At 38.3% G+C, this 14,462-nt stretch overlaps 1 protein-coding gene across 2 annotated transcripts in view; it reads right to left on the reverse strand.

Annotated features, from left to right (window-relative positions):
• Positions 1–1,248: 1,248 nt before the first annotated feature.
• shq1 (SHQ1, H/ACA ribonucleoprotein assembly factor) overlaps positions 1,249–14,462 on the reverse strand; it is a 34,487-nt gene continuing 21,273 nt past the window's right edge. For both annotated transcript variants that reach the window (XM_084425519.1, XM_084425520.1), the window contains 2 exons: positions 12,999–13,119; positions 1,249–2,214 (listed from right to left, as the gene is read on the reverse strand). In XM_084425519.1, coding sequence (XP_084281645.1) covers positions 1,608–2,214; positions 12,999–13,119 — 728 coding nt within the window. In that variant the 3' untranslated portion in view covers positions 1,249–1,607. The remainder of the gene's footprint in view (positions 2,215–12,998; positions 13,120–14,462) is intronic.

Below are 14,462 nucleotides of genomic sequence, written 5' to 3' on the forward strand. Positions count from 1 at the left end.
GAGCAGAAAAAAAAAGGGTCAAGAAGGTCAAGTTCAACTTTAAGAGCATCTTGACACATCCCAGTGTTAAATCTAGCATTATTTTTCTGCTTGAGATTAACAACTGTATGGGTATGATTTTAGAAAGGCTCTTTACTTAACGTCTTTGCATGTTTAATCTGAACTTGTTATTGAACCCAATTTCACAGCAAAATGTAACTGATTCACAAGGTGGCGATTTCATTTCAATTTGTCAAATTTTTAGAAAAAAGGTAAGCATTAAAGTCCACCCCTAAACATCACCGCTGAGGCATAAGCAAATAGTACGAAAACGTGCAAATAACATTGTATGAATTCATAAGACTTAGCTACCAACGTGCAAAAACGTAAAAGAGACACGAATTGCCAAGAGATTGTGTTGGTTGTTGCTTGCTTTATTTTAAAGCTCTTTAGTAGATAAAACGTCTGTTAAAGTGAGGTGTGTCTGAAATGGGGAAGAATCTTACCACCTTATCTTCTCAATTTCCACTTGAACATTACACAATCCCCCATCTATCTGCCTGACAAGTGCTTCCCTGTTTATCTCGCCTCTCCACGATTGATCTGTTTTCACCCGACTCCTCTATTCAGGACCGATCAATCTATTCAATCAACTGCACTCAAAACCAATGCAAGTGGAGCAGATCTGATCAAAATTGGATTTGTCTAACAGATAGTAAATCTAAAGAGAAAGAAATAACTTCACACGTTACAAAATAAGCTTTAAGAACTTCACAAAGCAATTGAGAAAACCTTAAGAAGCACAAAACAATAAATTAGCACAGTAAAAAAACAAAATGGCACCCAACAATACATGTCTTTAGTTATCTTGATAGCTGGATGGTAACAGAAACTTTTTTCTCAAGAGAGGGTAGTAACTAAGATTTCCTGTCGACATACCACCACCCCCCACTTTATGCTATCGTCAAACGACCACCACCTACTCCTTGACTTCCAAGGAAATGACAACGTGCAACATGCTAATCTCACATTCATCAGAAGGGAGGACTAACACGCGCTGGATAGCGCTTCACCGCAAACAGGATGCATGTAAATAACAGAAGCATCACAGACTGCAGAAACTCACTGCAAAAGATCAGTTTGTACAGACAAAACCCCAAAAAATCTCTCTGAAGTACCACAGGAATGCAGACGTTTGCCTTGAACGCGTATTTCTTTGAAGACGACACTATATATATGACTGTTTTGTTGAGTAAGGAGATAAGAAGGTATCTTCATATGCTCTTTATACATTTATACACACACAGATAAACACACACTTGGCATAATGTAAAAAGCAGCATATACAATCAAATATAAGTACAACTTTTTTATTGCTATATTTTGCAACAAACTGAACTCCATAAAACAAATTAAATGTGTGCAAAAAAACTACCCAGAATTACACAAGTAGAGTGGGAAAAAATTATATTATTATTATTTTCAAAAGCAGCGACAATGCCACAAATAAAACCATAATTTTTCCCAATATAAATCCATGAAAAAGCAGAAGCTCTTAGATAGACTTAAGGATACATCCATTACTCTTAGTGTGAAGGAATCGTAAAATCCAAGCAATAATGTTTCCACTACGGTCCTTCTTTTACCACTATAAGAGGTAGATCTCCATCATCGTCACTGTCCAATTCATCAGTGCTTATGATACGCAGTGGATTCCTCTGAAGGCACGGATCAAGTAGCTCTCTGCTGGTTGCTGCTTTCGTGGCGTCTCTTTCCATCTCAGCTGCACACCGATGGTAATAGTCTCCCTCTCGCTTTCGCTCTCTCTCTCCCTCGGTGTTACTGCCGCTAATAGAGCGTCTTCCCCGAGGCACATCCTCCTCAATCGTCAGCCCCTCCTCCAGCCTCTCTCCCAGCTCTTCAATCATCCGTCTGGACTCAACACGGAGGGGGGAGGCTTCAGTCAGGGCTTCTTCCTTCAGAACCTCACAGATGACCTGAGGTTCAAGAGGTCGGAATTCTGTTTGGTCATTTTCTGTCCTTTCTTCAGGCTGCTCTTCTTCACTCTCTTCTTCCTCAGAGTCACTGCCACTGCTGGAGTCCTCCTCTTCTTCCTCTTCCTCCTTCACCGCAAGTTCAGCAGCTAGTTCAAGTATCTCCAGCTCTAGTTCTAGATGTTTTTTCTGCAGTTTGGCACTCCGCAGGGGTTCGGCTAGTGCGGGCACATGCTTGGATCTGGTGAAGAAAAAATAAACAATATTTAACTCTTTATTTTACAGTGTCTTTGTTATATACGTTACATGTAGTTATACATGTAATATATAGTAATAATCCTACATTCTGTTTAATTATTACTTGCAACTAACCATAAACCAAACCCTATTCCTAACCCTACAGTAAGTACATGTAGTTAATTAACATTCCTCAGTACTTAATGTATAATTACACTGTAGCAAAGACACCTTAAAATAAAGTAAAAAATGTAGCTTATCAAAAGATGATATATTTGTGACTGGACTTCTGCATCTAATAAGGGATTGTTATTCCACCAAGGAGCTCACGGTCAATTTATGACAACATATATTGTAAGATGCATGTATACTCATCAAATGTACAATGATTATTTTTCTATGGACCACAAAATGAAATGAATTAATTATAAGAGTTTTTGAAAGAAGTCTCTTATTTTCACCAAGGCTGCATATTGTGAAATATTAATGCAATTTAGAATAATACAATTTAAAAATATTTTATAATATAATTTATTCCTGTGATAGCAAAGCTGAATTTTCAGCAGCAGTCATTTACATGCACAGGAATAACCTGTTGTCCGTATGCAAACCAATAACCCGTCAACACAAGTAAACCGCGCCTATAAGACTTTATTAATAAATCAGGTTATTTCCCGGTAGTGACGTCAAAGCGTAATAATTTGCGTATATGACTCAAGAGTATTTATTTTATTATGTTGATTGTGATGTCAAATAAAGCATTAAAAACTGAAGAAGAGAACTGCAACATGTCAGCGGGACACTTGCGGCTCATATATTATCCTCTCATGCAGTTACAGATACAGCATTTTGACTGTACCACCACTTCTCCTGCATGAGATAAAGAAAAGAGTGTGATCAAGAAAGAGTGAGTTTGCAATCCATTTCCTCCTCTGTTACTGTAAAACACTCGCTCTGTCTGGATGCGTTTAAATTCCATTCCTGTCACATATCACGCATGCGCACTTCAATGAGCCGAAAGAAAGCAGGTTAATGCGTTTACATGCTGGACGAAATCGGAAATACATGCAGGGACAAAAATCTTGCCATTTATGACCTTATTCCGATAAAGGAAAACAGGTTAATGCGTTTACATGATCACGTGCATTGTCGACTTAAGCACAATCGTGTTAAAAACATGATCCTTGATCCTTCAGAAATCAATTAAACGCTGATTTGGTGTTCAAGAAACATTTCTTATTATCTATCCTGAAAACAGTTGTGCTGCTTAATATTTTTGTTGAAACCGTGATGCACTGTAAGTTTTGACCAATTGAATGCATCTTTGCTAATAAAGTAGGCTATTAAGTAAAACAAAATCGTATTGACCCCACACTTTTGAATGGTAGTGTAACCTTTGCAATCCATTAAAGAAAGAAAACCATACAGGTTTAAAATGACATGAAGGTGAGTAAATGATAACAGAATTTTCATTTTTTGCTGAACTAATCCTTAAATGATTATTTTTCAGGCAACATATTTTTTTTGTGAACCAAAAAATTGGTTTTGCCTGTTGAGCGAAATGTGGCAGAGGATATTTTAGTATTCAGTTCACAATACAGATGTCTCCATGGCTACTGTAGGAAGAACTCTAAGACTTCAGCACATGCTTATCAGCTAGAGGAGAACTCATTTTAAAATAGACACTTCAAGCTCGTTTTTATAATGACCTAAACACTAACTAGAAAAACTAAGCATGTATCTACTTGCCCTGACAATTTAACAAGGGAAGTAGAGATAATCTGAAAATTAGGGAATACTCATGGCTCGTGAATTTTAATTAGATGATGCAACATTCAACCAGTAGTCATTGCAGAAATATATATATATATATATATATATATATATATATATATATATATACACACTTTTTTTTTTTAGGGTGTTCAAATGTATAATACTAAGACCATTTAATATTTTGTCATTTTGTAAATATGTAATGCATGCAATATGAAACGTCTGGACACCAAAATAAATACATCAATCAGAGTTTCACTAATATTGCATTCCGCCACAAAGTTCCCCTGGGGAGAAGCAATATGCAAAGCAACCTGACAAAGCTTCCCTGAGAAGAGAAAATATATATATTGCTACAATACACTCAATGCAAAGATCCCAGTACTACAAAGGGCCTTGAGGCATACATTATTCATGTAGCAAATGCGATCGGGTGCTGCCAAAACTCAAGTGGCTACCATTCAGACTTGCAAGCCGCTCAAATCCTTCATCACCATGGTGATTAGCGAGCGGACGGGGTGCTGGGGTTTGGGGTCGTGGTCATTCACAAAAAGGATAAAGCCTGCGAGTCTGAGCCGCCCTGTCTCTATTGACGTGGGTCGCTGAACTCTGTGCTTCAATTAACACACCGCTGAGAACCAAGATGCCTTGTTATCACCGCACAGGCCTAATGATGTCCCGGGCCGCCAGCGGACAGGGATTCCTAGCAGGAGAGCAGCGCTACAGTCTCAGGAGGATACTGTGTACACACAACGCTTTAGTCACAAGTATGCCTTCAGAAAGTGTTTATCTAAGATAAAGAGGCAGACTGTGATATGTCAAGGAGAAGTCATGGTTAGACGGAGAGGCAAAACTGGTTTGACACTTTTCAGTGGCTTTACAAGGTGAATGACATAACATACAAACAGGCCTTGTATGTGTTATAAACACTTTTTGGAGAAAACCACAAATGAAATGTCCCTAAAATCCCATAGATATCACTGAAATAGATGTCTTTAGAAAAGTAAACAGAAAAATGTTAGTTCTGTGAACAGGGGAGCAGCCGGCACTTTTTTTAGGCAATCTGAAACTGAATCTGAACAGAAACTGCTTGAGCATCAATTCAGTCAATGTTGTATCCTAGACCTACACTTCTGTTCAAAAGTTTTTGGGCAGTAAGACTTAAAAAAAATAAAAAAATGATACTTTTATTCAGCAAGGACGCATTAAACTGATCAAAAAGTGAATCAATTATTTTATGTTACAAAAATGTCCATTTTTAAATAAATACTGTTCCCTATGTTCATCAAAGAATGTATAACAGTTTCCACAAATATATTAAGCAGCACAACTGTTTTTAACATGAGCAGCAAATCAGCATATTACAATGATTTCTGAAGGATCATGTGACACTGAAGACTGGAGCAATGATGCTGAAAATTCAGCTTTTCCATCACAGAAATAAATTACATTTTGAAATATATTTAAATAGATCTCATAGATTTCAAATAGATAGATTTCAATGCATTCTGCACACTCAGAAACAGCATGTTTTCCAAGACCTTATAAGAAAAGAGGTCTAAAAATGGAATGGAATGGAATGACAGAAATCATGCATGTGACCCAACATGCTATGTTAATGAAATGGCAAAAGTAATAAAAGTAAAAAAAAAAAAAAAGACCAGCATAAGGGGTCAATGTGATTATGCTTTCTATACTAACATAATCAGTTTACAACTTGTACTATTTTCAGCATAAAAAAAGGTTTGTCATCAAAGACCTGAAATCATCTGACCAGCTTCAAAAAATGAATGAAAAAGGTTCCAGTGTCTGAAATTAACGTTATTATTTGTCCCTTGCAATTGATTTTCAGTAGAGGGAATTTTTCCAAAACCATTTAACTGAAATTATTAGTAAACAAACAATTATGGCTGTTCATTATGTAAATCAACATCAAATATCTATAAATAGGCTAGCCCAAAACACAAATGCTCTGCTGGAATACATTTTAAATAATCCTCCAGTCACAGTTTGTAGTAAATGGGAGTGTTTTATTCATGTTCAGTGGTCCCCCCCCCCCCCCCCCCAAACCCCCAACTTATTAACAACACCTGCTTCTGAGACCGTGAATACAGATGCCTGCAGGTTCAGGTCACTAGTGGCTCATAACTACAATATTATTATATATTAGATAACAGATAAAAAATATATACTTTTTCCAGGGCATTTTTGGCCCAACCCCTGGTTAATTTCTGACCCTGGACAAATAAAATTCTCTGAAAAGCACCAAGTGCTCTCAGACGGAGAAAGACAGTTCATAAAACTATTAAGCACTTCCTGGAGTAATGTGGTTGGTGGAAATCCTGTGGCAGTGGCGGCGGCGCTTCAAACATTTGCCATATTCGTTTTCTCCCTGTGGGAAGTCATTATTGAGTTAGGATTGTTGAGGCTCACTTGTTTTCTCTGTCTCTATCTCTCCCTCTCCTCCTTCACTTCTGCGGTGAGAGAATGCATGCTTGCGGTGGAAACAAAGGCCCCTTTTGGGGCGAAGGATTATGTTGTACACAATTCAGTCATTACGATGACACTGTTGTGGTTCGCCTTAATTAACCGAGAAGGGGCGGCTTTCAAGGTTGGGAGAAGGGGGAAATAAAAACAAGCCTGCCGCAACAAAGACACACTAGAGGCAGCTTGAGAAAATAGTGGAGACCTTTATGTCTACAGAGATGGGGTGAACCTGTGGTGAATTACTCGTCTACTTCAGACAAAGCTCTCAGGCTGCGTCTACATTAAGCTCTTAAGATATACAAATCAAGGACACAAGGACGAAATGTACCTCTGCCTTTTCAATGAGATTAGTCTTTAAGAGCTTTTAAAATGGCATAAGACCACATTCACAGATTATCACAGATTCATGAAGTCACTGAAACGAAGTAAATGATTCATTATAAGCCTTAATTGTGAGCTGAACACATTTCAGTCAAGTCCTTACCACATTTACGTTCATTTGTTTGGAGGGTTCTTTTATCCAAAGTGACTACATGAATGGTCCATTCTAGGTATATATTTTGCAAATTGGTGGCATTGTTTCATTCAGCCTTTTGCATATTACAGGAGAGGATTCTGGAGACTGGAAGCACCGTCACAGCTAAGACTGACATTACAAGCCGAAGTGTTCAAATGCCGCTAAACCACACACTGAGAGTGAATATGATCCACTTATCTGTTTGAGCTCTAAGACCGGGATCACTTTCCTCACACCAGCGGGACACTTCAATCCTCTTGCTCTCGCTCTCTCTCTCTCTCCCACTCTCTGCATCTCAGAACCGCGCTCAAACAAGAACATGTTGATCACATATTATTGTAGCCCAGTTTGTGCTGAATACAGTGTAATGAGACTTTAGCCATTAATATGTTTATAAGCAACTGAAAAAAGCGCAAAAATTCTCAAAACACCCTCAGACCCCAGAGGGTTAATGTAGTTGGCTACTGTCACTAAAAACTCCATAAACTTTTTTTTTTTTTTTTTTTTTTGCAGAACACTCGCGCTTTCAATGCAGCCATTCACTGGATCACTTAAAGACAAGCCACAGGCACAGACTCTCCCGAGGGTGCTCGCTATGACCCGCCTCTCCCGCTATTAATGCACTTACATGATAAGAAAAAAAAACATCTAAAACGCTTTGAATAATCATACTACTAAAACTAAATGTGATAAGGTGATTTAAATAATGTTTGTGCTTTCACTTTGATGAGTTCCGCTCCAGCGCGTACGTGCTTCATTTGATCAATGCAACCAATCGCAGTTCTAATCGTCTGAATGACTATTCCCAATCTTAAAAGTTAGTTCATCCCAAAATTTAAATTCTGTCTCCATTTACTCACTCTCATGTCGTTCTCGCATACCACGCACACATTTGAACATCCGTGTTTACCCAAGTATTTCCGTTGTAAACCAGTTTATCATTAAAAAGCCCTTGTGTCTCTTCAGAAGATTTGGATATGGATTAGACTGCTCTATACGGATTATTTTTAAGATGCCTTTATGACCTTTTTGGGATCTTTCGACATGAGGGTGAGTACTTGATAATAGAATTTACAGTTTGGGTGAATTATCCCTTATAAATACAGTAAGCCGAGTCTTGGATATCATATCATTTGCATCACCGATACATATCGTCGCATTTTTATATTGCGATATCTCGACATAATGTATTGTTACACCCCTACTTGATTGTGATAAACTATTAAAAGTTTTTGCATTTTGGTTATCGAATACTTACACATGAAAATAATTTGTATCATTATTGGTTATAAAAAACAACATTTAAATCAGCCTTTAATTTAGTAAACCCCTATTATTTAGACAAATTTATTTACAGAATACATCAGTCATAAGTGACAAAGACACCTGCAGGTACTTCTATATAGTCCAGTCCAACACTATGAATTACTTTTTACAATCAAGATGCAGTCATTCCCCATTTTTTCCAAACACCACCCAAGCTGATCAGTACGGTCATTAGCAAACCTCTCGAATCGGATGGAAAGCTAGTGCAATGTCAGAGGACAAAACCAAAAAGGTCACGATCAAACTCAAAGCCATCCAAACTCAAGTGACAGCAATCCTTAATAACCTAAACTGTGCTATTAACCAGCACACACACACCAAACCGAGATATTTTAAGCCTGATTTCCCTCAATGCTAGAGAGGGATTTCACCATTCACTTGGCTACTGATGCAAGAAGTGAAAACACAGTTTCTGACACTAACACTAACTGACAACAGTAATGTCCACTCTGGGGCAACTGACCACAAAGCTTTACGAAACCCCTGACCCATGTGGCCCCTGGAGACCTCTTTACCCTCAAGCAAGGGGCTTGAGTCCCTGGAGAAAAACAGTTGGCTGAGCGTCAATACTCTGACAATGTGTCGTTTCTCAATGTCAGAGAAAGCAACTTTCTCATCTTGTCAAAAGATAAACCCTTAAGCTCACCTTTAACAGGTTGCCATGGTTTCCGTTCGGAATCCGACTGACCCAATTAAGGAGTTTGAACACAAAGGGAAAATGAAAAGCAAGGCTCTGTCAGATAACAGCTCCATTGCACTTAGTGAAACACAGTAAGTTCCACCTTATCTTATCTGCTTTCTGAACTGGCCGAAGAGTCGACTCACTGGAATGATTCTGGATGCTGGATGGGAGGGGGGGAGAAAAGATAAGAAAATGCCAGTGGTCTCAGAGTATGGCATCAGCGGCACACATTGAAGCCACATTGAAATGTGTAGCAGAACCTCATGTGCACTGATTGTAATTGATTGCAGAGCTGCTGTAAGGTGACTTTTGAAACAGAGGACAACTGTATATATATTGTATGGAAGTTTTGCAAGCTTGGCTAATGTCTGTAGGCAAAACATGAGTTTTCTTTTCGCACAAACGAGTTGTTTTGCAGCCTCTCTAGAGCACAGAGATCATTCCATGCATACATTCCAAGATATTTGCTAATGCAAAACTGCTTTTCTTTGTCTCCCCCGTGTCTATTGTTTTGAACACGTATGAACCTCAGAATACAAACAAAAGGAAACTATTTTAGTGGTCTTTAGTACTTTTCATTCTCAAACTTGCAATGTTCACATTTACCAACCAAGAGTGTGCTAGAAATTCCCCTATAAGTTAGTAAACACATTAAAATGCTGTACTAAAATAAATAAAAATGATTTTTCTAATTAATACCATCCAAATGGAAAATATGCATCTATCATTTACTCATCCTCATACAATTCCACAAAAACTGTGGTTTCAATACAACCATCTTTTTACAGTGGCCAAGGAATGTCAAACTCCAAAGAAAAACTCCATTCAACTTCCTATATTCCTTAGTCTTCTGAAACCTCTGAAAACTTTTATAGTGCATTTTCATTCTTTGTGAAGCTTGGCAGTCTGTAAAAAAAAGAAAAAAAGAAGCAAATGCAGGTTTGAAACACCTTGACGATGAGTAACTCATTAATGAATATTACTTTAATAAACAAGTTAGGACATATAGGTTCAGCTAAGGTAAAAAGTTGGGAACATCTGCAATAGCGGATGGATATGGGACAATTTGTCAGACACTATTCCAACCATACACAGAAGGACTGAGTGACAGTGGCGATTGTCAGGCATGTTGCCATCAGAATGTCAAACAATGATTCATTGAGCCGTGTCAGTCAAAAAGCCAGAAAGAGGAGTGTCCAACTCAATCCACTTTGTTTCGTTGTTGATCGGAGGGCCAGTACAGAGATTTAAATCACACTTGAAGTCTTTAAGACGTCATAAATTTGAGCACGACATTCCGGCAGTCTGGAAGACTTCAAGAGTGAGAAAGCTGGTCAGATTGGAGAGAGACAATATAAATCATCCCTCAGGGGCAGCGTTTATTAATCCCAGCATTCATCACAAGCAGCTGATCGTGTCTGACTGCCGATAAGAGATTTGAGGAGGAACTGCTGCCACAGATGAGACTGGATAACATCTATAATCCAGAGATCTCACAAAGGCTACGTTCACACAGTCAGGGGCAAATTCACTAAACCACATTTCACGTCAAAAAACCTATAGGAACAGGATGAAGAATTACAACTCAAAATTGGATGCAAGTAAGTAGAATGAAGTAAAATAACATTTAAATAAACGTATATGCTTGTAATTTTTAACTAGAAAAGCCAAGTTTGGATGCTGTCTTGATGAGGACTCGTTTTGAAAACGTTTGAAAATCCTTAAAGTTTTACGGTTAGGTAGATAGAGCGATAGAGATACCGAATAAAGATAAGACAAGACAGACAGAGAACGATGGATGGATGGATTTCAATGTCAGAATTTTGATCAATCCATCCATTGTTCTTTCTGAATTTAAAAGCTATCCATCGATAGACAGACAGACAAAAAGAAGGATAGATGAATGGATTTTAAATTAAGAAGTTCCACCCACTCACCGATCATTCTATCTATCTGTATGTATGGATGAATGGATGGATTTCAAATTCAGAATTTTCATTCATCCATCTATCCATCCATCATTCTTTTGATTTCAAATTCAAAATTTTCCATCCATCCATCGTTCTTTCGTTCTATTTATCTGTAAGTCTATGGATGGATGAATGGATGGAAATTCTGAATTCTGAACAATTTTGCATTCTAAAACAAGACTGACAACTGCATTTTGCCGCTGTGTGAACGTAGCCAAAGATAACTCGACTGGGGCGTCCTTCTGGAAGGAGATTTTCTGTAAGAGAAAATTGTTTAAATAATCTGACAGAGGATATGTCAGATGTTGAAAACGCTGTCACAACAAACCTGCTATGATAACGGAGTTATCTACACAAACCAGAGCAGTGGGGATTTGATCAAATGCTCCAGCACTTAAAAGGAGGAGAAAGTCTCCTGCAGTCACTTCCCATGACAAGAGGGGTTTTGTCTCAACTCAAAGGAGAAGTTTACAGCACTGTTTCAAGACAACTAAAGATACTCTAAAAGGAAGCAAACTGGAAATCAATTTTCAGTGTGATGTTGAGAGATGTCAAACGCCTCAAGGCAAGTATGACTAAGACACATCAGCGGCACTAGAGTGCTGTCACAGATCCTGCAAGTTGCGCCTTTCAACAGCTCTCCGGTCTGTTTTTCCTCAGTTCTGTTCAATAAAGTACCAAAGAGGGAGAGGAACAGAGAAACACAAGAACTCAATTGCAGGTCAATGATATTGATGCCTCAGATGATGCATTTAGTGATCGATGGAGAACCCTAAGGAAACCTTTTTCCCCTGCCTTTTAATATTTTATGTCCATTTTACTTTAAATATAAGAGGAAGAGAATAAAGACATGATAGTGCTTTGCCTTATTTGCCCTTTCGCTTTTTCTTCTAACTAAGAGGCCCAGCAAGAGTGACTGAGTTTTCCAGCACATTGACAGTGGAACTGTTCAGTTCTCTGTGGACCACGGACAAAGAGTCTCTGTACCCACCTCTGCTCTCTCCGTCTCTTTCCCTCATTTTCTCCCTTTGTCTCATTGAGAAAATAGGCACATTTAAACTCTGCCATTTTACACATCCATTATTAATTAGCTGTCAAGGACATTTTCTTGCCAGAAAAATCTACACTTTGGCAAAACACAGGACTGAAAAATGTCTGCGTAATCCCCGCAGGACGTTTATCGCATCTGGGCACCGGGCCTACAATTTCAGAAGCACATTTTTCAACTGGACTCTTTATAGACAAGCGTACGACTTTAGCTGAACACCAGCCGGGAAGCAGAGTAGATCTCATTACTGAATTATGCTATAGTTCGCATTTTAAACATGGAAGTGATTACAAAAAATGCAGAGCACAATCATGATTGCGTTACCATTCATCATGAATCAAGTTCAAGCGCTGTGGTTCTGTTTAACTAACTAAGACTGAACTAAAACAAAACCTGACAAAAATATTTATGGAGCTTATCTCAACCCAAAAAAGAAACAAATAATAAATATTTTGCCTAAAGAAAATATAGGCTATTTTAGTGACCATTTTGAGATTTTTCATGACAATTTCCACGCAAATTCTCGTTACCGTAATGCAAAAAAATCTCATAGAATACGAATTTTTTATTAAAAAAAGTTATTTAAATATGTTACATACTAATTATATACAACATTTATAGCTTAATTAAAAAAAAATGTCATGGTAGTATTAGTACTTTAATTGATGTGGTGAAAATGTGGTTAACCGTCAATGAAATGTCAAAATGCAGGAATCTCTCTTTATGCGAAACATAATTCTTATTTTCATCTTTTGATTTTGGTGTGAAATGTGACCTGGACTTGATATTGCGAGATTCTAAAAAAACCTCTTACCCCTAGTAAAATCACTATGACGCTATCTCTTGTGGCTCACTGCTTTAATGAACCTGCGGTTTAGCTCTCAGCAGGGATTCATCAAAACGGCATGATTAGCAGACGGTCAGATTTTGGACCTAGTTCATTTCAGGTTGGCTGATTCAGGCTGGACTGGACTGAACATACTTGATCCTCTGGATCCAGATGCAGTAGTCCGTGATGTAGAGGTCATTGAGGATATAGGCTGGATCGTTCTCCCGGAAGATCTTATGGATGGCTAGCAGACATTTCAGGATGCAGGCCTTCCCTGTGACAAAGAAAACATGCACTGAATCAGCCTAAACACAGAAGTATGCATTTATTAGTGAGGTTTATGCTTAAACCAGTGGGGAAACAAAAACTTAACTGAATCTATATTCTATGAAAATAGTTTGCCATTATTTTTTTTTAACAGTAAATTCATCTTTATTTCAAGAATACTTGGATTTTTTTGGAGATTATTTTAAGCAGTAAAGACATAGGAGTTAGTGATTAACTGTGCAACTATTTTGGAGCAAAAAAGGGAAATCTGTGCTTAGCAGATGCTTTTTGAGATGATTGAATTTTCCGTCCTGGCAGATGCTTCCACAATACACAAAACACACCCACATACACACAAACACCTTAAGGGCACCATGCAGCAGCAATGATATTTGTTGTCATAACACCCATCTCCCAAATAAGGTGCAAAAATATCCCCTCAGCGCAATGCAACGGGCTCAGTTGTGAAGCGAAAGCAGGACCCCAAGGATTCTCGAGCTGCCCACAGAATAGCCTGGCAGCCGGTGGAGACATTCCAGCCGCCTCAGAAAACAAACAGTGCACTCGCACCGAGGAAAGCCTTACACAAACATTTGGTTCCCATTTAAGCTGGAGCTCTTACCCAGAGCAGCCGCAGTGGCTTCCAGCTTCAGGACATGCGAGAAAAACTCCAGGAACTTGAACCGTACTCTGTCTTTCTCCATTCTTCCTCCCTCTCTCACTTTCTCTGACTTTCATCCATCTATAATTGAAGGGTTTTCTACTTTTCTCCACTGCTCCCTGGGAGAGTGGAGGAAAAGAAAGCTTTTGGATTCTTCCGAAGACCAGCTGTGGGACTGTGCGGTGCAATGTGTGCTGGGTTTAGATTGCATGTTGAGCCAGTTAATCATGTGCTGCAATCAGGCGTCTCAGGGGAAGAAGTTGAGGAGAAGAGAAGAAAGAAGAGGAAGAGGAGGAATGGGGTGACAAGGTGAGATTTGGGCCCTGGAAGTTCAGATGGTAAAGGTCCACAATCTCACAAAGCCTGCCCAAAAATATGCCTAGGTCATATTTCATCCAAAAATTCAAAAGAAAGTAAATAACAAAAAAAAAAAAAAAAAAAAAAAATTGCATTAAGAAAATAAAACCCATTATCAGTCTTTCACTAGCTACTATCTTGAGTTGTGACATCAAATTCACTGGTAAAGCTTCTACTATAATATAATGATATATTTGTGATTTATATATTACTTGCAAAACATGACCGCTACTTTTAAGGGGAGAAAGATGTCTGTGCTTAATTGTCATGAGAATACTGTAAAATGCCTAACAAAATCAAAGGTCCATCAAACAGGCTTCATATTTTTCTTT

This window comes from Rutilus rutilus, assembly GCF_951802725.1.
Source record: "Rutilus rutilus genome assembly, chromosome: 12".
Lineage (NCBI taxonomy): Eukaryota > Metazoa > Chordata > Actinopteri > Cypriniformes > Leuciscidae > Rutilus > Rutilus rutilus.